The sequence below is a fragment of the Numenius arquata genome, chromosome 8 (genome assembly GCF_964106895.1).
Source record: "Numenius arquata chromosome 8, bNumArq3.hap1.1, whole genome shotgun sequence".
In the NCBI taxonomy this organism is placed as follows: domain Eukaryota; kingdom Metazoa; phylum Chordata; class Aves; order Charadriiformes; family Scolopacidae; genus Numenius; species Numenius arquata.
In genome coordinates, this window is record NC_133583.1 from 212582 (window position 1) to 235984 (window position 23403).

Here is a 23403-nt window from a genome sequence, read left to right on the forward strand (position 1 = left end):
GAAAAACTGTTTCTTAAGTATGGAACTAGCTTGTTTTCATAAAGGCCAAATGTCAATGCCGAACTGGTGTTTACAGAACTAGGAGTCAAAGGACCACAGTCCTGAAAGTGAATTCTAAGAAAAGTAACATCTCGCTGAAGCTCTATTTAGTGCCTAAAATTCACTCTCTCCAGAATTTTCAAGGTCCTGTTTCTGCTGCTTTTGAAAATATTTTAACTCGGTAGAGACATAGCGATAAAGTATCTGATTAGCTCTGTCTGAACTTGAGTACATGTGTATCTTGGTAGTAATGCATTCAGACAAACGTTAGAATTCTGTGCTGGCTGAAACTGGGGCACGCAGGAAGCAATAATGAAGCAATAATGTCCATTCTCCATGTGCTTCATTTGTTTTCCAACTCTTTTGAGAAGGAACTGGATTTGAATCTTGTAGATGAAAAGAACAATGATCAGTAAAATATATGATCATATAGGAGCATTCTGGGTTAGCTTTGTAATAATGATTTTTATTGCATTTGTGACCAGGGCAAGAAGGTTTACTACTTCTCCCTTAATTTACTTGCATTGGACGAAAGACGCAGAACTAAGCCCATGTGCAGAAGTCACCACTCTCTGTTTACATGGCTTGTAAATGAGATCTGGTGCTTTTGGTGCCAGCGGAGTCACTCGGGCGTGAAAGTGGTAGAAGAGGAAAAAATAATCTCCAAGGAGAATCCTTCAAACAGATCATACAAGCCTTTATTTTAGCTGCCTTACAATGTTAGTTATTAAGGAGGCTTAGTTTTCCAAGCACTCTGGGGCAAGAAACCATTGTTGGTCACCACTGATTACTTGGTACCATTTAGCAAGTCTCTTTTTGCCCTCGGGGTGAGAGGGGACTGAAGGTGCCTGTGCTGGATGCACCCTCGGCCAAGGGCTTGTTCTGGGGTGAGTGAGGCCTGAAGCTTCCAGGCAAAACCAGTTTCCTGACTGTGTTTCTTCTTTGGCAGAGACTGTAAAGCACTGCAGTGTTTTCCTTGCTGTGTATAGCGCACAGGACTTTCACAGATTCCTGAAGGATTTCATCCAAGATGCTGAAGATGTGACTACATTTCCTGGCCATTGAGATTAAGACGATAGTTAGGATTCTTCCCTGATTACCTGCTACTTAATTTGTAAGGGGTAATTTTAAAAAGGCCCAAATAGCACAAGCAGCAAGAGTATCAGGAATACAGTTTAGCCAGGAAAAGGGGACTGGAAATTCACGGGCTGAGGATGCTGCCCAGGCAGCAGTGATCAGAGCAGCTCCCTGCGGCAGCTGCCCATCGGGGCCGGTTCGGGGTGGGTGGTGTGAGCAGGAGACCTGGCCGGCCTGTCAGCCACGGAGAGCTGCACCAGCAAGTACCGACAGGATGATACCACCCTGAAAAGAAAAGGAAAAATACATCAACATGTTGTTTTTCTATTTTAAATCCCTCTCCTCTCCTGCGGTTACTCTTTAGAGTGCAAGAGCAGGGTAGGTGGGCTCTTTTCCATCTACTCCTGGCCGTAAGAGAAAAAGCAGAACTACCAGGCAGAGGAGAAGCAGGTTCCCGTCTGTGCCGGTATTTTGCCAGCTCACCGTAACCCACAGAGCTGTGGGGTTTGCTCCGATGATGGGCCGTGAGAGCAGCACCAGCATCTGCAGCCCCGATTCCCTACAGCCGGGGAGAGCAACAAACTGAGGCCATGAACACCCTGCAGAGGAGAGAGAGGACAAATTGCCAACATCTACAGGATCTTGAATGACAGAAAATTAAAGAACAGCTTTATATGAGAAATTGCCAAGAGGGCATGGCAAAGGAGAGGAAAGGACTTCTGCACCTTGTGATTCTGAAGTTGCTGAATCATTTTAACAGTAAATTCTTCTGAACTAAGTTCAGGCTTATTATTTGATGGAAAATGCCATAACGCCTCTTGTTACACAATGCTACAACCCCACTTCTGCTGCAATCAATGTTATCAACATTATAGGGGGAATTATTTGTGCAAAAAAAAGTAGAACATTATTTATACTGAGGTTGCGAGTTAAAGTTATTGTAAACTTTAAATGCTCTAAGTCTAAATATATTAGACTTGGAAAACATCAAACCCCAGAATTACCTTATTACTGAGCTTTTTGTTGTGAAGTCAGGTTGCAAAGTTCATCACAGGTAATACTGCCATAATGTTCCATAATTCCTGCAGCCAGTTTTCTCCTCTGAGTTATATGAATGCTTTGAAAATGGCTTATTATTGTTTAATTCATGCCTGTCTTCCTTCTTTTTAAAGGGTTTGATAGATTTTTACACGTCTTTATTTTGTGCCTCCCACCGTTGTGCATTTCTGCATGTCCAATTCTGAAACTCACTCGAGCAGCTGATGCATATGTACATAGTTGTATGTATGTGTGTATGAATGTATATGTTTATACCTGTCTAAATATATTATGTACAGTGTATAGAAAGTGTGTAGTGTATGTATATATGTACAGATATGTAGCCATGTGTTCACACCGTTCTGTATGTTAAAGCTTTTCATTCATTTGCTAATCCAGAGCTTCCTACTTCTCATTTCTTAGCCCAAACTAAGCCTCGCTTAAGCAGGTGAATCCTCACAAATTTCAGAGCTTTGCACCTTTTCCTAAACCCAGCCTGAATTTAGTATTTTCTGTTCAGAACTGACAAATATATTCCATGAATTTTCTGGCTTTTGCAGTACTCCCTTTACCTTTTCTCATTTGACGTGTAGAAGCCCGCCAGTGAATAGGTAATTGAAGATACAATGTCTTAAAAATAAGTAACTATAGTCATAGAAAATGCTTTCCTGTTTTCAATATATACTCATTCTGTTTCAGCCTTCTGAGAGACTTTTTAGGAAAGTTTTATTTTGCAGTGAAACTTGGTGTAAGAGATTGATTATTTTTTTTTTTTTTAAGTCTTCAGCAGTGGCTAATTGGAGGAAAACAAGTTGCCCTTTATCACTGAAGTGTAGCAACAGAACGGGATGCAGTGGATGGTGTTTAGAAAATCAATACTCACATTGCCGTAATGATCACATGAAACCAAACCATTAGTTAAACAATGACTGTGTCCTCTCTTCAATGGAACGACATTTCTGTTACAGTGGCAGTTAAATAAGAGGGGAGGTTTATTTCTTAGCAAGCATCAAGGTTTATTTTGGGTTTTCACGATGCATTTCAATTGTATATTAACTTTCCAAAGTTATTCTCTTCATTGCCTAGCTTAAACTAATCAGAGCTGGGTAGTTCATTGAGTTGTCTCTGGGGGGGCTGTGATGGGCTCCGTCGCTGCGGGTGTGGAGTGTCCGCTGCTCACAGGGAGCGTTCATGGAATTCGACTCGCGTTAAGACCGTGTATTACTCATAGGCAGCTGTAGCAGGGGAGTTGGACTAGATGATCTCTAGAGGTCCTTTCCAACTCTGAGAATTCCGTGATTCTGTGATTCCATGAAAATACAATGTTCCTTTTCCCTTCTGATGACTTCAGTTACAGAGGAAGCCTTCTGTAAAAGTTACTCTAGTAAGTTTGGTTTTTTTAAAAAAGCATTTCACAGACTGCGTGGGGCAATAGTTCAGCAAGTCTTGTTTCTGTCATTAAAAAGGTGAAGTGGAATTTTCTGGGCATTTATTTCCACCTTTTGTACTCAGTGTGGCAAAAACTTGTGTATGTTTAAGCAGATGAGCAGACACCAACTAAACCAACGTGAGCTGCTTGTGTGCTGCAGGTAAAACCCAGGTCTCTCCAGAGTCAGGCCCTTGTCAGTCTTCGCTACGGGAAGTGCTAAGGATGTTCTGTTTCTCGCTGTATCGTTTAGCGAGTGTTTGTAAGCTTTCTTTCAAATACAGAAAAAAACCTGTAAAACATCCATTTTAACATTTCAGACCTTATTTTCGAGATTTTCAGCAGGAAAATTGTTTAAATTAATGGCAGGAATTCCTGTGACAGAGGGTCCTTCATTGGTGCCTTGACAATCAGTGCTGTTTGAATAGTGTTTGCTTTTCTCTTTAAAGGCTGAATGGAAACCTGAATGTCTGTTAACATAATTGTACTGCAGTGACAGCTTTAAAGATTAGGAACCGAATTGGGATATTGATCAGGATTGAATCTGTTAAAAAATTCAGTTGTGAATTTAGAAAAAAAACCCCATATTTTAAAATTGTGAACTTGTTTTATATCCACGTTTGAACTGTTTGTATTCTGAAGGACAGAATGTGCTCATATTTAAGTGGCAATGAAGGCTCTGTTGTAATATTCTGTGGAAACTGTGGAATGTGAAATCGCTTTCTGTATGTGATCACAGAAAGCAGAGGTGTGAGACGCAGCCTGGTGCCAGGTGTCCAGCACCCCTGAGTAACTGGCTTCTTGTATGTTTTTAATGATCTCAGATTAATAAGGCACGGGTCCATTTTAAAATATTCCTGATGATTGTGTGTTAAAAGTAGGACTGAATAAATTTCAAATAAAAAGGATATTCTTTAAGAAGAAAACATCTTACCTACAGAGCATATACATTAAATTTCTCATACATGGAATCAACATTAAATGTGGGAATATTTTTAATAATTACTCTGTACTCCAGAATACATTGCAAGCCAGTGTTCTCACAGTTCCACGCTGTAAGTGTTGGATCCGTCTGGCAAACCAGGGAGCTCTGAGCTCCTACAAAACCAGCAAATTTTTATAAAAGGTATCATCTACTTTTAATTCCTTGGGATGTTTTCTGGAAGTCTCTGTTCATTATAATTTAGAAAACTATTGTTTATTTTAATATATTTTAATTTCAAGTTTAGAATCTTGCAAAAGTTACTCATTTCTCACAGCTTCTTTTGTGAAATCGGCATTGTTATGTGTGGTAGCGTTTAAAAATAATAGCATGTTCTTTTTTTAATCTGAATTTTCTATCTAATCAATGTCTTCAGTCATGAAGAGAAATTTGCATTGTTGTGTTTGTATATAGAGTATTGCAGTGCATGATTTAGCTTATGCATTTTATTAAATGCTGTTTAAATGTGGCATTATATTGTTGTGGCTTAATACTACTACCTAAATGAGGTTTATACCATTAAAGTCAATTACAAATATAAATGCATTCTTGAGTTTTAAGTTCACTTAATTTCTTCTTAAATACTAGGTGCCTAAGCCAAATGCATAATTTACTGCCTTTTAGGGAGAAACAGCCTTTTCCCTTCACCCCAGCGCTGGTCTCGGGAGCGACGTACCCAGCTCTGCCCAGGCCAGGCCCCTCGCTGGCCGCGGCAGGCGGAGACGCACCTTTTCCCAAAGCTTTTCATTCCTCTCCATGAGCCCGCTGGTTTGCTCAGGGGGTTTGTGGAGACAGTTTGCTATTAACAGCCAGTGCCCGATGTTCACTTGTACCCGGCAGCCGCTTCCTGCTCCCCACGCTCGGAATGAGGGTGAGGCCTCGGCTCTCGGTTTCCTTCCCGGGGGCTTTATAAGGGGGTAACGGCCTCGGGCTCGGCTGAGGCCCAGCGAATGCAGCCCCGTGCGCCAGGCGCTGGTGCGATGGAGCGGAGAGACCCTTCTCCTCACCGAAACTCTGCGACCCGGAGACGTTTGTTCGAGGAGTCCGGGGTAACCGGCCCTCGGGCTTCAGCTGCCGAATGCAGGTGTCCAGCAGAAAAACACGCACGGGGGAAAAAAAGAAAAAGTCCTTTTGGTTTCGGGGCCCGCAGTGAAGGCGGGGCTTTCGTGGCCCAAGTTTGAAAAGGCCGACGAGCCTCTGCCCGTTGGAGTCGCGTCCCCGACGCCCAGCGTTACGTGCGGAGCCCCCCGCGGCGCCACAACGTCACGTGGGAAACGGGGCGGCGCGTTCGGGGGCGGTTCGCAGCGACCGGCGGAGGCAGCGGCCGCATCACGGCCCCGGCAGCCGCGCGCCGCGGAGGGACCCCAGCCGCTGAGGGAGGGTGGATCCCGGCGCGGGGCGGCGCTCGCCGCCATTTCCGCCCGGCGGCGGAGAGGCGCGGGGGGTGGGCCGCCGCCATGCCGATGAAAGGCCGGTTCCCCATCAGGCGGACGCTGCAGTATCTCAACCAGGGCGACGTCATCTTCAAGAGCTCGGTGAAGGTGATGACGGTGAACTACAACACGGCGGGGGAGCTGAGCGAGGGCGCGAGGTGAGCGCGGGGGGCGGCGGGGCGCGGGCCGGGCCAGGGCCGCCTCCAGGCATCTCGGCTCCTGCCTGTGTGTTTTTCTTCTCCTCCTTTCCAGAAAGTTTGTGTTTTTCAACATCCCCCAGATCCAGTACAAGAACCCCTGGGTGCAGATCATGCTGTTCAGGAACATGACCCCCTCGCCCTTCCTCCGCTTCTACCTGGGTAGGTGCTGCCGGCGGCGGGCGGGCCCGGGCCGCGGCCCCGAGCGGGGGGTGAGGGGGTCCCGGGCGGCCGCAGGAAGGGTCCGGGCCGCTCCGGCCTCCGCGCTGGAAGCTGGTTCGATCCGCGGCTCAGCCCCGGGCCCTCACCCTCACGAAGACTTTGCTTTTCGTGGTGAAACGTTACCTTGTACATTTAACTGTAACAGAGAAGCAGGTGTCTTAGTTTTGTGCGTTTAAAACACTTTTTGCTGCTACTGTGAAACAGCACTTGGGGAAGGGGCGCTGACATGCTGTCACAAATCTTTCCTGACAGACAATGGAGAACAAGTTTTGGTTGATGTGGAAGATAAAACCAACAAAGAGATAACCGAGCACATTAAAAAAATCTTGGGGAAAAGCACGTAAGTAACACTGAATGAGGTAACGTACAGTCTAGCATCCATCGTAACACAATCCCTGCAAATGTTGGCCAGGTATACAGGAGGCGTTTTCCAGACAGAATTGCCATGAGCTAGGTAGAGTCCACAACCTAAGAACTCTAAATCCATCTTTCTGGTAAACTGGATCCAGGGAAGAAAGAGGAAATGTTGCCCTTCAGGCTTCTGACAGTAACAAACAGATCTCTTTTCTAGAGAAACGCTTGAAAAAGAGGAAAGAGAAAGGAAAAAACTTTCACATCCAGCAACTTTTGGGCCCAAGAAGTATCACCTGCGAGAATGCATGTGTGAAATTGAAGGCCAAGTTCCCTGCCCCGCTTTTGTGCCGCTGCCCAAAGAGATGAGGGGAAAATATAAAGCTGCTATGAAGAAGGAGGCATCATCCTGACACCTCACATCCTGCAGCTGTTTTTCCACAGGGCTTGGATGATCAAGGTATTTCAGTGGGAGATGAGCCAACAGCTCCCAGACACAGGAACGAGCAAGTTCATATAACACAGAAAACTTTGTCTTAGAAATTATTCTAGCTGTAAGAAGACTTCAGTGAAAAATAAATAAAAGTTAAAACCAGCTCTTTGAGTGCCAGATTTACAAAGTTCGAAGGAAAACCAGAAGGGAAATAGAATGACTGGAGCCCTGTTTCCTACTCATGCCTGCCATGTATAAGGTTATGGCAAAAACAAGGCGATGATTGCTTTGAGACAGACTAGACCCAAAAGTTAATTATCTTAGAAACAGCACAGAACTCCACAATTTGTAGAAAGTGGTATGAAGGTGTTCCTGCTGATTTCCATTTTGTACTCACTGAAGGCAGCCAAACAAGTAACTATATGCCGAATTTTCTTAATTTAGTTATCACTCAGAAACATTTAAATCTTATTTACAAGATACAACTTTTGCAGTTGATAGTGCAGCTCTGAGAAGCACTGACCAAGTGAAGAATACAGTACAGGAGAACATGTAAGTTGGTGTTTGAAAGACGCTTTCCAATTATCTTTGTTGTTCTTCCAAAGAAATTTGAAGCTACTTATAAATGAAGACAATTTCCTAAAGTCTTCCTTTAAAAAAAAGCAAGCCATACAAAGAACTGTGTCTGGATTTACCAGCTTCCAGCAAATTCTAGCCAGAAAGTCCACTGTGCTTCGAAGTGCAGTGCTGCTACGTCACTCCTCACCTCAAAGACTCCCACTCCCTGCATGAGGTCAACAGAACCGTTCTAAATCATTGCAGGTTCTGCCTCACCACACAATTACACGGCACCTGTAACAGTATGGACATACGACAGATTGTACCGCATTGCTTGGGATTTGGTAACAGCACGTACCTGTAAGTGGGGGTTGTATGTGCAAATGACTGTAGAACTGTATCTCAGCATTTCTGAGCTGACAGTCGAGTACAGAATTTCACACCTGGCATCCTGTAAGAAGTGTCAAGGACAAACACAGCACAAAATAAACATGTCGGTTTATTTCATCTCTGTTTACAAAGTTCCCGTACAGAGTAGTGCATGCAATTTCAACAAAAGTCAATGCTAGTTATCGAGCTTTACGGTTAAGATGCCTTCATTGCGTTGTGCCTCACAGAAGTCCAGGTACCAACGTTAAGGTCTTCACTGTGGAGATGACTTTAGGATCAGGTGTCTAGTCTACCACATTTAACACTGACAAAGATCATGAGGTATGCTAGTCTGTTACCTGCTTGTAAAAATACATACAATAAGGATACTTTAATTACTAGTGTATTAGACTGAAAATACAAACAAGGCAGGATAATTGCACCAAGGAAAAATACTTTTAATGTGAAAGCTGAAGCCACTGAAACATTTTTTCATGTTGATGATACCAAAAAAAAGCTTTGGGTTACAGTGTAGGGAGCAATCCTCTTGACTAGGAAACGAGTCTGTCTTAAATAACTACCTTATACTACTTGTGTTGAAACAAACAATTCCAGGGATTAGCTTTAGCTACCTTTTTTTTTTTTTCCCCTGCCTTTGTAACTGGTGCCACAGCGCTCATCCTAGTTTACAACCTTCCAGAATCCTCTGTTCTGTTTCACTTGGTGCAAAATAACACTCGGGGACTCGATCAACACTAATAAAACATCTCAGTATAAAAACTTCATGGTCTTAAGACAACCTGTTCTGTGCACTGTCCAGCTTCGGGTTTGGGCTACAGTAGGAAGAACATAAGCCGTCCTTAGCTGGCTCCTCTCGGTTACTAGTGCTATTAAGTGAGGATATAGGTAGTTTGATTTTCCTAAACAACAGTTCCACAAGTCCCTACTTCCCCTTACTTACAGCAAAATAAAAGAGTTTCTGCTCTTTAGGTAGCGTAATTATTTGTCTCTCTAAAATACTACACAATGCTTGCATTGCGGCTATGCTAATACAGATTATCAGAGACATAGCTAAAAGACATGTCCCATTCCACAAAAGTTTACACTTCTGAATAAGCCCACTATTATTAGTGCTATACAGTGTGAAGCGCCCCATTTTTCTTCATTTCAGCTTTAAACAAGTAACACCCTTTAGACTAACTCCTGCCCACCACCCTTTCAAAACACCGATGCCTGATGATGGAGCTCTGCCTTTCAGAGATAAAAATCAAAGCAGCTCAGGCTCCATCCTTCCCAGACACAGACTGACCGAACCCCAGAGTGATCCGATACCAGCCTGCTGAAAGAAGCCCAGCCCTAAGCCCTCCTGCATCAGAGGTGCTGCCCTCACCTAGGCATCCCCCGGACTACAGCACCACAAGGTGACTCCAATTTGGAGCTTCTTAAAGACAGACACACCTGATTCTCCTAACAGCTTCTAGGGGGAATCAAATACGAAAGAGAACTGCTATTTGGCACCGTCGCAGCCACAGACTTTGTCTGCCAGCTTTCACAGAATTCCAGTTCAGTGGCACTTCAGCTCTCCATTGTAAACAAGATTTTTGTTCCTTGAGTGCTACAAAAAGAGGGTTCCAGTCTCACAAGTATGACAAGCATGATCATTCTGTCACCCAGAGAGTTTAAAGGAATGTGTAGATTCCAGAAGATAATTAGGAGTTGGAGGGTCACCCTTGATGTTACAGTTCGAAATGGAGCTAACCTGATGCTCCTTTGCCTGGCAGCAACTAGGTATTTGTTCCCACACAAGCAGGTCTCTGAAGCCAGCACGGTGCTCTCTACTACACTGTGGTTTGTGCTCAGAGCAAATGGGAAACAAAAAAAATGATGAAAAGACATCCAAACTTCACTGGGGAATTTTTATAAACACATTAAAAAGTTCCTCGTATTAAGATCAGTTATAAACTTCTAAGTCTTAAAATCCCTTTTAGGTATTAGCATTGCACAAAATTCATCTGCAAGCCTGGATATTCTGCACCTCAAGAATCAGAGTAGCCTTTTAACAGCACTTTCTCCTAACACCATTAGGCAATCAAGCCAGCCTGAAACACTCCACTGTGTCAGTATCAGAGGATCCAGAAGTTCTAGAAAAGTGTTTGTCTCTCTAGTCAATGCCCCACTTGAAAGGCCAATGCTGCAACAGGAGGAGAGATGGCAAACCAACCATTGCAACCATTGCCAAATTGTAGTTCCCTATTAGCACTTAACCACTTTGACCAAAGGAAGCACGCAGTAAGACCAGTTAGCATTAAGAGAGTGTTGTAACAAGTTATTTTAAAGTTTCTTCGTATAAGCATTTGAGACCAGCAGCACACCTCAGTAATTCTTTCTTCAAGACTGAGTAGTAGTGGAAAGGCCTAATTGAAAGTGCATAAAAGTCAAGATTCTCCCAACTCCCTCGTTATCTGTTCTGTCTATAAGTATCTGATCTACCTTCCCATATTTAACACCAGACTTAAAATAATTATTACACAGCCCTATTGCTGCTTCAGCAGTTGGATTTCTCCTTCTGCTTTGCTAATGTGCGCTTCAATTCCTTTAAGTTCTCTGTCAGTACCTCCACCTCGTCCATTCGTCCATTATGTTTGGCATCAAATATATAAGCTTTGATATTATCTATCTGTTGCAGAAGCAGCTCTTCCTCTATAGCCTCCTCTCCAGAGATCTCATTGCCATCCTCCACTTCAAAGGGATTGGTAGAGGATCCCTCTTCAAACGGATTCCCAGAATTCCAACTACCCCCAGGCTTTTGAAATGGATTTTCATCCTCTTCAAAAGGGTTTGAAGTACTGCCAGGTGCTCCATTAGTTTGCTCATCATCCTCCTCCTCATTTTCAAATGGATTATAGTCTTTTTTATCACTTTGCAGAGCTGTGTTAGAGAAGGAAGCCACTGGAGAAGCATTTTTGGCAAATGGGTTGGCAGGGTCCTCCTCCAACTGAGGGGTATCTGCTTCATCTTCAAAGGGGTTCAGAGAGGCTGTCCGCTCTTGCTCTTTGTCACAATGTGGGACGCTCTGGGGTGTGAGTGTGGAGATGAAGTGCTCTTTAGCTGGCAGCTGATCAACAGGAGGAGTTTCAGAACTTGGGTCCCCTCTGATCTGGGTAGTACCCAGATCTAATGCGTGTGCTGTCAAGTTCCGATTCTCTTTTGCAACTTCATGCTGATGCTGCCTGACTTCTCTGAAGTCTAAGGAACATGTCCTTGAGTGCCGAGACATGAATTTGTGGTGTTCTCTTTCCCACTCTTTTTCACGAAGGACCTGAAGTTCCTCCCTCTGCATCTCTTCCTCTTCTGCCTGTTTTTTAGAAAGCTCAATCGCTTTCAGAGTTTGTTGTTGATCATATTCATCCTGAAGCTGCCTCAGGTTCTCCTGCAACATATGGACCTCATCTATCCTATTAGCTGCCTTTGCTTGCTTAATAAAGGATGTGATATTGTCAATCTGCTGAAGAAGTGGGTCTGCCATCTCACTCTGTCTGGATATGCTAGATGTAGGTAACCAGCCTTCCGATTTCCTTACCGCTCCTTTTTTCAGGTGTGTTGCATCACCATTGACTGCGGCTGCAGATCTGGAGATAAAGTCTTTCTGCTTTTCCTCTTGTTTTCCATGTGTTTCAAGAGCCACCTAAAACAAAAAACGTGCAGCTTGAAAAAATCTTTTCCAAATATCCATAGGTACAAGGAGTTTACTGGTCTTAGACATTGCTGGTTGTCACTGAAAGGGATCATTTTTGGCTACTTTGCAGAAAATGCCTAGTTTCATAATTATTACCTGAATACTTCCCTTCAGTTTGTTTGCTGACAATATTGATCAAAATCCAAAGACATCTGTCTCTACCCACTACAGGACAAGCAGGAGCGGTGACAGTGCTTTATACAGAGAAAGAAATACCTAATGCAACTGTGCAAAGAGTGGCCTAGACTGGGACAGTAACCGTATCACATCTGACTACAGCAGACACCTGTAACAGAACATCAGTCGCTGACATCATTAGCTTTTGGAGTGCAACGATTCCGATTTCTCAACTTCTACCTCAAGACAAAGCTAGCTTAGTTTACAATTCATGATGTTCTCCCTTCTAACTGAAAAACCCAAACAAACTCTCCCTTATTCTAATATGTCCTTTTTCACCATTGGAAAAAAACCTCCAAATTCTGCTTGTGCAGAACAATTTGAAAACCCACATGAACTAACATCATCAGTTTAGGGCTCGCTCTGCATGCACCGCAGCAGAAACAGCACACGCACCCACGTCACTGCTGCTTCCTAGAAGAGTTCAGCTGCTCAGAACACACCTACTTATGTTCTGGATAGAACACAGTGACAGTGTTACACGAATCCCTGAAAAAGGGTATGGAACGATCTCTGTAAGAAAATTAAAAACTGAACTCCAATGTTAAAGGCAACTATTCAGACACACACAGTTATTAGGCTTAAGCCCTTGAAGCCCCCGACACAAGACGTAACAGATCTTAACCTGTCTTACCATATGCAGCCTTCTCTTCTTCAGTTCTTCATACTGATCTTTGGTTGGCAGGGACATCAGGCCAAGCAGTTTTTCCTGGAAAAATTGAAATATTTAGTGTTGTTTGCAGGCATTCAGCCAATTTTCAACTACTTGAAAAGAGGTACAGCCAACAGAACACCGCACTGACAAACAAAAGGTGCTTCTACACAGCAGTCAGTGATGGCACAGAGGCTCGCACCGCAGCCAGGGACATGCCAGGATTCACAAAGCCTCTCGGGTCCCCAAACTCAATGCTCACTACACTATCTGCGCTGACACTACCTCGTCCAAGGCTACCATAAGTCATTATGTGAACTACAGAAGATGTATAGAAGTAAATCTCCTTCTGAAGTAGTTTCAAACTATGAGGATGCCTGGCAAAGAGGAGAACACTATATAGAATTTACATTCAGCTTGTAACATACGCTCCATTTACCTGAACAAAAAGTGTAGCTGAATATCTTATCATTCTCTGAAGCTGTAGTGTTTTAGGATGAGGCTGGGGATCTTCATGCAAGCCTAGACTCAAAATCTTCTTACTGAACCAAAGCAAACATACAGCCTCATCAGTTCAGGAACAAGGGCCAGTGAAAATGTAACAGAAGGGCAGAAAGACAATATTGGATGAAAACTTCCCAATATTCTTATAGGTAAACCATTCTGGATATTACAAGTTATAACACTTTCCACTCCCACCCCCTTTTTTTTTAAAGGAAAAAAAAAAACCAAAACTGTGCCACTATTTGTTTCTTCTGTGCGTAGTTATTCCCACTGCAGAGGAATGCATGATATTTAAGGCTGGAAAGGGAAGTAGAAATTGACAGTGCACAGGAACAGCATGTGCCTTTTCACATGCTCTTTACAACTGAGCAGACAAATTGATTATCCATATGAATAAGCAGTTATATGCTACACAAACAGACACCAACAGTTGAGAAAAAACTACAGAGAAGTCATACCAGAGGAGATGCACACATGCTGGGACAGGGGAAGGAAAGAGAGGGCTCTTCTTTTACCTTAAGGCATCTATGAATTCGTATACTTTTTGAATCTCCACCCTCAAGTCATTAGCATGTTCAAGACTGTAGGTTGTCTCCCCAACACTAAGAAATAAATACAACTTTAGTTTAAGTCGTGCATCCAGCTCACAATACACGCAACACTAGAAGCTATCCCAAGGTGACTAAGATTCAACAACAGTAAGAACAGCTGACACTACAGGGGCTAAATGGTTTATTCCACATTTGTCAGAAAGCAAAAGGCTCCAACCCCACAGGGGTATAATATTTATGATGCAAGTAACTGGCAGCCCATGTAGGGACACAATCAGTTACGTGCACTTTACCAGAAAAGTCTGACAGTGGCACCTCACTGGGAAGTGGCTTTTAAAAAAGTAAATCGGACTTCTCTGCATGCGATGTTATCATTAATAATTAATTCAGTACTACTTTGAAGAGCATCCAAAAAATGACAGATAATCTAACACTGCTTTTTCTCATAATTTACACACTTGCAGCCTTAGCACGCTATTTCCTTACTCCTCCTTACACTTTTGGGGAGGAAAATTACACATATTCATAAACAAAATCAGCGAATGGGGCTTACTTTAGTGATTCTGCCATCCTTATGTATTCTGGTGCCTTCTGGTCAACCTTCTCCATGCAGAGTCGGAGTTTCTGGTTTAAAACAGAATGTATAAAAAAAGAATTTATATTAAAACACTAGTGCAAGAACATGCTGTCTGTGCACATTCAAAGTTAACCACGATGAAAGCCATTTAGCTGTTCGGGATGACAAGACTCTTCAGTTACCTTCAGAAGGCAGATGGTGTGGTCAGAAACAGAGAGACTCCCTGTACACCTGCAAGGTGAATTCTGAATTCAGAATGGATGACTTGGACAACTTCTAGCCTTAAATCTCTTCACAAAGAGCACCAACAGAACTCCCATTAACACTAAGCTGGGGGGGGGGTGGACTCTACCGAAGAGATACCTGCTGCTTTCAGAGCACATCTGAACACCATATTCCAGCCATATGCTGTTGACTGATGTAGATGGTTCAAAAAAGCATTTGCCATCAGCGTGAGGACAAACAGCGCTGACGTCAACTCCTAAGTGCAGCTCCAGTGCACAGCATATCACTAGTTTAAACAAGAACTGTTCTGAGGAATCCTAGCTGACACAGTTCACAGTTTTGAGAGGGGCATCTCAGAACTATTAGTTCCAGATGATGAGAATGAAGACGTATCTTAAAATAACGTTTGAAGTTACCATGGGATATAAATACTATAGGGCAACCAGCTCCATCCTTTCAGATGCATCTTTGTTACGTGGCATGAACACCCAATAGAGTCTATTCTAACACAAGTATGTATTAAGTCATAAAGTAAGAGCTTGGACACGAGATAACAAGCCAAAAGTCAAGTAGTGACAACTGCAGATACATACACTGAGGATGAAAGCAGCAAAGACTCTGATTTACCTCATAGAGTTTCACGATCTCCGGAGTGTATTCTTTCTCATCAATCTGTTGTTCTCTCTTCAACAGGGTATCTTTGCAGTGCCGACAGCAACGGATTCGGTCATCATCCTTCTCATCCAGAACCGAGCTCACGCTGCTTATGCTGCTAATGCTGCCACGGCGGGAGCCATGGACACTATTTGGTGAGGAGTTCGGGCTAGTATGAGAACCCAAGGCCTCTTTGCTGGCACTAGTGAGTTTGCCTAAAAATTACACACAGGTAATTTTACAGTGACTGGAGAAGCCAACAGATTTTACCGGCACAACTCAATTTACTTTATGAGAAACTTTACATTCAGTTAATATTAGAAAACCAAGTTGAAACAGTCTGCTGAAAGACATGCCAGGAACCCATGACAACCAAGACTGCAAGTCAGAATTTGGGTCTTCTCTGTAAAGGCTGCTCCATTTGAAAAGCGCCAGAGAGCAGGCTGCCGAGAACCACCTACTTTGCTTATGCCTAGAAGCATTCTCATGTTGGAGCTTGCACAGTTATAGAATAGCGTGTGGAAAAAAAGATACGTTAATGCTGTCCATGTTTTGTGCTCAAATGCTCCAAAAAGCCCAGTTAATGTCACTTATTTCCACATAAAATACAGTCTCCTCTCCAATGTGCTAGATGAGGAAATTAAAGTTCAAAGGGTTTCTTAAGGGCTTGTGGATGAATTTCCTTTATGCCAGCATCTGGACAACCGTGGGCAGGAAATACCCACAATAGTTCCAAACCTGAAGAAGGAACGGAGACGAAGAATGAGAAATCATTCTTCGTGTTCTGTTTCACAGCCAAGTGTCAGCATAGAACTGAATGACACATTAAGGACCAATATTACCAGCAGCTTTTTTTCTAATGGCAAAAAGCCAGGATGCAGTTAGCATCCTGAGCAAGGTAAGGAAAGGAGGAATTAACACCACACATCATACTTACTTGCCAAAGGAAGACTGACAGACTCCATGCACTTCTTGCACATAATAGACCCACAGAGGCGGCAGTGGTGACGTCGGTTTCGGATACTGAACTTAGTGCCACAGTCTGGGCAGAACGGAACATCCTGGTCACTGACCCAAGGCACAACAGACTTCTCTATAGCTGTGACCAGGCAAGAGGGGATACACACAGCGTAAGATACTCATTCAATTAATTCCTCAGCTGATTAAACCAAAGGAGAAAATAGTCTGAAGTAAGCTCATACCAACCTCTTATTTTAGCTGACTCGGTGTTTGCTCTGTCAAACGATGTAAGCTAGTAGAAGATAAACAATACATTCAAGAAAATTGTTCTTTGCAAGAAAAAAACCCAACACAACCCAGCCCAACAAGAAAAAGAAACCTGGCATTTTTAAGAGATAGGAGTCTCAGCCTCTTTGACACCAGATTCCTGCAAGTCTCCTATTTATTTCTAATGCCATATTCATACAAGTAGTGCTGAACAATGACTGCCAAACCTGTACAAATCAGAGCATTTTGGACATAATCCTTACAGCATCCAACATCACTGCATGTGAGCCAAAATCTAAGTATATCATTGGTAAGGTTTTGAAGAATGAGAAGTTGGAAGAATCATGACAAAAACATTAGGGAGAAATTTAGTAAAGTAAAAGATTGAGAAAATATACAGGAAAACAGATGTTTCTTGAAGCATGTGGAAGTAGCACCTTCATCTTGAAGATGCACAGAAACAGAAATCATATCCCCAGTATAGGGTCAGACCAAGCACAGCACTCAAGGATAAAAAAGGAAAACAGTAACGTGTGAAGACAGCCATAGTTTAGCATATAGTTTAGTATCCTTTATAAAGCACACTGCTAGATAAATGGGCACACTTCATACTAATTTTTTTTTTTTTTTTTTAAATCTAGGACACATTCAGAAGGCTGGGATATTAAAAAGCAGCAAGTTTACCTTTTCTAGCCTGATTATTAACTTATTGACTTCAACTACATAGTGATCAATCCTGGCTGCTCGGTGTTTCTTGAAATCAGAAAGATGGCTTCTCATAGCACCTGGAGAGGTAGCAAAAAGTTTTCATAGTCACCCAGGTGTTCTGTAGGGATTTAAATGCCTCTTGAAAGACAGCTGTCACTTCTCACCATTTATTTCTCATGTTCAAATCAAATTTTAAAGACACATTAGAATCCTTTTCGCAGTGCTGCTCTAAATAAAACATGCAGGTTAAAGCCTAATCTCCAGGCTAACAATAAACAGTATTTCATTTCTACTACAGGAAACAACAGACACTGTGTTAAAGAGAACACCTGCAACAATTTTTTCCCCTCTCCATCCCTCACTTAATGTTTGGCAAGCTATTACCAACTCCAAATGTTGTCAAAACCGACTCCCTTTAGTTTCCTGGCCACGTGCTGAACAAAGGGAAGAGGCAGGTCCAATGATTATTGGAGGTCTATGCAACAGCAATTTCTCTTTCAGACTTCTAATCATCCTCCCACTTTTAGAGGTCTGAATCAAATCCTTGATGACAGTTCAGATTTACAGAAAACTAATCCCCAAGTACACAAAAGAACAATACAGCATGTATTTAAGAAATGTACAATTTGTACTCAAAAATGTTGGTTTCAAGTTTAAGTTTTGAATCCTTTTCCGAGTAAGATGAGCCAGGTATCAAAAAATCAAAGTTACAGCCAAAATGAAAAAAAAAAAAACACCACAAAAAAACCACAACAAAAACAAACAAAAAAACCCCACTGTCTTCTGACAGGTAGAACATAAAATTAGATGTTGCTTTTGATACTATCTACATAAAGGTAAGAATCTCACTTCTCCATGCTAAGGCAATAACCAAAGAACCTCCAAAGCTGAATTCATAGGAATGAAAGGGCCCCTTCTGGGTAACTGAATTCAGCTACTGCTTTGGAGACACCACACAGTCCCTTTTCACAAACCCACCAAATCCCATCCTAAAATCCGTAAGGTTCATCATCTCCACTCTGGTCAGAAAACAGTTCTCACTTCTCTAATGTTCAGAAGCCTTCTACTAGTTCACTGCCTCTTATTCTTAGCTAATATTTATACTATGATTGCTACTGAAATGTATAATGAAAACCATAACCCCACGACACAGCGAATCAAATGCAACACAGACACAATTCCATGCTTCAGCAATACCGTATCACTTCCACAAATCAGATTAGAAGAAAAGTTATGTCCACTGCATATCGCTTTCCAGCAATCCTACCTACTTCCTGGGGCTCCCACATGTATGGATCTACTCCACCATAGCTGAACGACTCGTATCGTTCCTGAGACCCAGAATCAGTTCTGTCATCTCCTTCGCGTTTCAGCAATTTCTTCTTTGCTCTTTTGGCCTTCTGGACAAGATCTGAAAAAGATAACCCCCAGGTTATCAAACATGGCAGGGAGTCACTGAGTATTTGTCATGTGAAACAATATGGAATATTCCTCATCTTTTAGCACAAGTCTTTTTCCTTGATGACAAGTTTCTCTTTAACGTGTTCTGTTTAGAACCAGAATGCAGTTCAGAGAATCACAGATGACATGAAATGCTCTTTGTTACCTGTCATAAAGTATCACTAATGTCCTAATGACAGAACAGCAGTTTGAGACACTACACTCAGGACTGTACAATCAGTAAGCTGTCTTGAGCTATGGGACCCGTTTCACAGCATTCTGGGACATCATACAGATAATATCTTAATTCCCAATGATTTTCCTAGGATTCAGTGACGTTCAACACATTCTTTGTATTGTTGCATGAACTACAAACTAAGAATTTCAGTGTGTTTGTACACCTAAAAAAATGTCAAAAGCACTAAACAGCCCACTGCATTCTCTCACATGAATGCTAGTGAGAGAAGGGCAGTTTCCTGGGCCAAAAAAAAAAAAAAAAAAAAAAGAGACTGGGAAGTTGAAACTTCAGATCTTTTATTGTCCTTGCAGCTCTGTTACTCTCTGGATGCCAGCAGAAGTTGAGGGCACTACTTTTCTTGCCAAACACGTTCACTGTTTCCTTGAACTAGATCTTTTCTACATCAAGCTTTCCAACAAGCTGCTGGGAACCAGTAGTTAGCATGTCCTTTCACATTTCTAATTTTCTTATTTAGTGTCCAAAACACTGGAAGTTCCACCTTGACCTTACTGGAGTCTGTCCCTCGCAGCAGCCGTTAGGGCCCCTCACACAGACAACACAGTTCCCCGCAGATTTTCAGCTGCTGAGGTTATGCTACATCCCAAAATGACACTCGGTGATAGAAAACGTAATTCTCAACAAAACCGTGGCAGGTCAGCAAGGGCTTTGCTAGCCTTGTAACATCATCTAAGAAATAGGATTTCTCCTCCCCACGCCTACTCTCAAGCCAGCACAGCAAATGCCAGTGAGATGCTGCAGTTTCTTAAGTGAAGTTTGCACTATCTAAATAGAAAATATATTTACACTCGGGACTTTGAAAGTCTGACATACTCCAAGAGAACCAGGGACGCCTCATGGCTTTGTAATAGACAAAAGCTTTTCAAGCAAACCTCATAACATTCTTTGCCATGAAGTCTAACTTAACCACCTCAGTATGACTCAACTGAAGTAAGAAGGTGATCTGTTAGCATTTCTACAACTCCACAGTTAGGATTAGTTGGAGCTCAGCACACAGTTGTGCAACCACTCATGATGCAGTTGGCAAACTAGTCCCTAAACCAGGTAATTTAAATAGGTGATTCTGCTAGCCTGCCTTCAGCTAGAAGGGACTTCACTGGATAGACCTTGACATAAGTAACTAGGACAGAAAGTAAGCAGACAAACCCAGCATCCTTTATGCAAGAATACATATGAAAGCCTGAGAAGTCACAGTACACTATTTCAGATTAAAAGAACACTAAATAGGGAATAAAATCAAAACGCAGGTGTTTTGTGTTAAATAAAAGAAGCGTTCGGGAAATCTTACCAAGCCTAAGTTGCTGTTGTTTTCTTTCCTCTTATCACAATGAAAACCACATTGGTGTTCTGGTTTAAATGCTACACAGAAGCATCTCAGATTCAGCTACTACGGCACCTACCCCTGCCGAGAACACGACTGCAGCACGGACCGCTCTACCTGCCCTGCACGACAGAGGCTCACACTAAAGCCCAACAAGTAGCCAGAGTGATAGAAAGCAACTCAAGGATCATTAAAAATTCAACTGTGCTACCCTTAAGAAAGGTTTGTTAAAAACAAACTTTTCACTGAGAAAAGAGACTTCTGAAGTCATAGTCATCAATCTGGGGGCGGGAGTAAAAATTCAAGACTGCCAGCCCACTATCTCTTCTTTAACAAAACAGAGTCTGAAAGACTTTTGCAGGGGACACACAGAATTATCACCAGTTTTTGCACTTATTTCTCTCAATGTAAAATGACAGTGTGCACAAGTGGGGGTAAAAAAAAAAAAAAAAATTTATAGTTAAACGGAATTCAAAGGGACTTTTCAAACACCAGTAAAAGTTGGTAGTCCGTAGCACAACCCTGGGACACTCCCAGCACGCACTGCCAGCTCCACCACCCACACTTTTCCATCTTTTCCCAACACCCTTCCTCAACTTTACACTTTAACTGCGACGACGGTTTTGTCCGCTGTCAAAACAGGGGACTAATGAACTGGGACCAGAGATCCCCCATATCCTGCAAAGTCAACAAGTAACACTTGGGAATTCAGCTGGGTTACAGTATGAGTTTTCAGATAAAAACAGACAAACAAATCCCCCCAAAAGGCCAATAATAAACGTCAGGCGTAAAATCCATCATCCGAAGAGTGGCGCCTTTTAAGTTCCTGCTTTCAATGCTTTAGAATTTACGTATCTGGAATAACGTAAAAACTACGCCTTGGGGGACGGGCGGAGGGGGCCCGGCACCTCGCTCCTGACCCACCCCAGGGAGCGCCCGCGCCCCCCGCCGCCCCGGGACCCGCAGCTTCGGCCGCGGGGCTTTCACCGCCAAACCCGCGCAGGAACCGGCGGCCGCCTCTTACTTCGGAGTTGCGCCCGGACGTCCCTGTCCTCGCCCGAGTGCTCCTCCTCGTAGTGCGCCTGCAGCTGGTGGAGCGCCTGCAGGTCCTTCAGGCAGAGCGGGCACAGGAACCCCTCCCGCACCTCCCCCGGGTCCCCGAAGGGCGGCGGGCAGCCGGCGGCCATGGCGCCCTCAGCGGCGCGGCCCCGCGGAGACCGGGCGAGCGCAGGGGACCGGATGGGGCGGCAGCGGCATCGTCCGCGGCGGCGTCCTGAAAGAGAGGCGGGCGGCGGCGTGGGGCGGGCGGCGCGGCCGGGCCTCCCCCCGCGCCCTCCTGGGACCCTCCGCGGCCCGGCGGGCGTCCAGGCCCGGACGGGGGCCGCCTCCCGCCGCGTCGCATGGGGCGGCCGCCGGGCCGGCAGCCGGGTGCGGTGCGCCCCGCCCGGGGTGTGTGTGTGTGGGGGGGAAGGCAGACCTGTTAGCGCCCCCGCTGCGGGGAGGCGGCGCACCGGGAGCACCGGGGGGAAGGGGGGGAGCCGCCCGCGCAGGCGCAGTGAGGCAGCGCGCGCCGGGCCCGCTGCCCCCCGCGCGGCCAGGGCGGGGGGCACGCGCAGGAGAAGGGGTGGGCCTTAGCGCTCGCGCCCGCCACCGGAGGAGCGACTTGGGGAGGGGGGTCCTTGCCCCGGGGGGAGAGAAGGAGCGCGGGGGTGTTCCCGGCCCCGCGGGGGCGGCCGGGCCTCACCTCGGCGCCGGGGCGGGCGACGCGCGCAGCCGCTCGGGGTGCCGACGGCCCGGGAGCGGCAGAGGCCGGCGGAGGGCGGGGCGAGCGCCGAGATATCGATGGGCGGGAAGGGTGGGGACAGGGAGGGTTGATCCGCGAGCGGAGGGAGAGGCGAGGTCCAGCTCAGGCATGCGCTGCTAAGCGCAGAGCTATCGATGGTGGGCGGGAAGGCGGCGGCGGCCTGGGCCTGGGCCCGAGCCTGAGCCTGGGCCCGGGCCTGCCCTGAGGGAGGCGCAATAGCCGCGCCCTTGTGTTCAGCCGCCCGGGAAGATCCTTCGTCCCCGGGCCCGCAGGTGTGTAGGAGAGGGGCGGCGTGAGGCGGTGGTGACAAGAATCCCCTCAGGAGCCTCAGGGAGGGCCTTGCCGCGCGGGGGGGCGCTGGCATCCGCTCGGGCCTCCCGCTGCTGCGGACCATCCCCCACAGTGCTTCCCTTCCCGGGTGCTTCTGGGCCCGAGCCTTATGTCCTGCAGCTGGTCGTGCTGGGGACCGGCCCGATGCTCCCTTCTCAGCCCGCCAAGCCGTTCAAAGGACGTATCCCCAAACCGTAAGCCATTGCAGTAGGTGACATGCCACTCACAGAGCCACGAAGAGAATCCAGGAATCCCACCACTTCCTGCCCCTGGGCGATGGTGGGAATAAGTGAAAAAGAAAAGACAAGAGCAGATGCAGGGCTTGTAGGGAGATGTCTGTAGGCACTTCAGTTTTCTTGTTCCTATTTCATGTGTGTGTTTTGCTCATTTAGTGGGCGTAGGGAAGGGACAAGAGAAGGGCTAGGTGGGGAATGGAAGACGTGGCTGTCACTAGATGGCCCACCAAGCACGTCTGAGAGCGAGCAGAAACCTGTTGGGGGCCTTTGCAGTGGGTTTCACGGCTCATGGAGCTGCTTTGCCGTTTGTTGTAAGGATTTTTTCTCCTGCCTGTTGAGCTGCGAGGCCCTGGTGACCCAGGCAGCTCCATCGTCAGTCAGGAGTAGTAAGAATTGAGTATAAGGGAAAGCGAGACTGCACTGAACAGCAAACTCCTTAAACCTGCCTTTCTCTGTAGCTTCAGTAATTGCTTATTTTCCAAAGGAAAGTCTTAAAGGCTTATTAAAATGGTAAATACAATGATTGAAGTCTAATAGCCTGCTGTGGGGACAGAAACAATACAGTGAGAAGGGTTGCCTACAGCAAGTTGTGACGAGGATGGTAGCGTGCTGGGATGTGCACTAGAAATGAAATATTTCACTGAATCTTTAGTTAGTTCATTGTGCTCTTTTGCATGTCCAACGTTTGACCACAGACTATGAGAACGTATCTCACCAAATGAATCTTTCTGAATTACTGATAAAACACAAGTCAGTCATTCTTGAAAAGAGAAATTTCAACATTTTGAAAGAAAAATACCAAGGCCAGGCTGGATGGGGCCTTGAGCAACCTGCTCTAGTGAGAGGTGTCCCTGCCCATGGCAGGGGGGTTGGAACTAGA

The 23403-nt window shown here is 44.9% G+C and overlaps 2 protein-coding genes across 3 annotated transcripts; one reads left to right on the forward strand and one right to left on the reverse strand.

The window, feature by feature from the left end:
- The first annotated feature begins 5858 nt into the window (after positions 1–5858).
- Positions 5859–9120, forward strand: MRPS25 (mitochondrial ribosomal protein S25). Its single transcript, XM_074151261.1, has 4 exons — positions 5859–6153; positions 6248–6354; positions 6667–6754; positions 6986–9120. Exons 1-4 carry the CDS (start codon positions 6020–6022, stop codon positions 7176–7178), a joined length of 522 nt encoding a protein of 173 aa, XP_074007362.1. The 5' UTR covers positions 5859–6019; the 3' UTR covers positions 7179–9120.
- RBSN (rabenosyn, RAB effector) lies at positions 8235–21420 on the reverse strand. Of its 2 annotated transcripts, none has more exons than XM_074151259.1 (11): positions 21178–21420; positions 18404–18547; positions 17113–17213; positions 16408–16453; positions 16139–16300; positions 15175–15416; positions 14299–14369; positions 13710–13796; positions 13130–13232; positions 12673–12747; positions 8235–11810 (listed from the first exon to the last, which is right to left on the reverse strand). In XM_074151259.1, exons 1-11 carry the CDS (start codon positions 21338–21340, stop codon positions 10671–10673), a joined length of 2334 nt encoding a protein of 777 aa, XP_074007360.1. In that variant the 5' UTR covers positions 21341–21420; the 3' UTR covers positions 8235–10670. The 2 variants fall into 2 exon arrangements, with proteins under 2 accessions (XP_074007360.1, XP_074007361.1); XM_074151260.1 differs by having other exon boundaries at positions 8244–11810; positions 12664–12747; positions 21178–21418.
- Positions 21421–23403: the final 1983 nt, after the last annotated feature.

Bases quoted from the DNA above. Each gene is read 5' to 3' on its own strand.
- RBSN (XM_074151260.1), bottom strand. From the start codon at position 21,340: ATGGCCGCCGGCTGCCCGCCGCCCTTCGGGGACCCGGGGGAGGTGCGG. The intron at 16,301-16,407 runs GTTGGTATGAGC...GCCTGGTCACAG, and splicing joins CGAGTCAGCTAAAATAAGAG to CTATAGAGAAGTCTGTTGTG. The intron at 12,748-13,129 runs GTAAATGGAGCG...CAATTTTTCCAG, and splicing joins CAGCTACACTTTTTGTTCAG to GAAAAACTGCTTGGCCTGAT.
- MRPS25 (XM_074151261.1), top strand. From the start codon at position 6,020: ATGCCGATGAAAGGCCGGTTCCCCATCAGGCGGACGCTGCAGTATCTC. The intron at 6,154-6,247 runs GTGAGCGCGGGG...CCTCCTTTCCAG, and splicing joins GAGCTGAGCGAGGGCGCGAG to AAAGTTTGTGTTTTTCAACA. The intron at 6,355-6,666 runs GTAGGTGCTGCC...CTTTCCTGACAG, and splicing joins CTTCCTCCGCTTCTACCTGG to ACAATGGAGAACAAGTTTTG.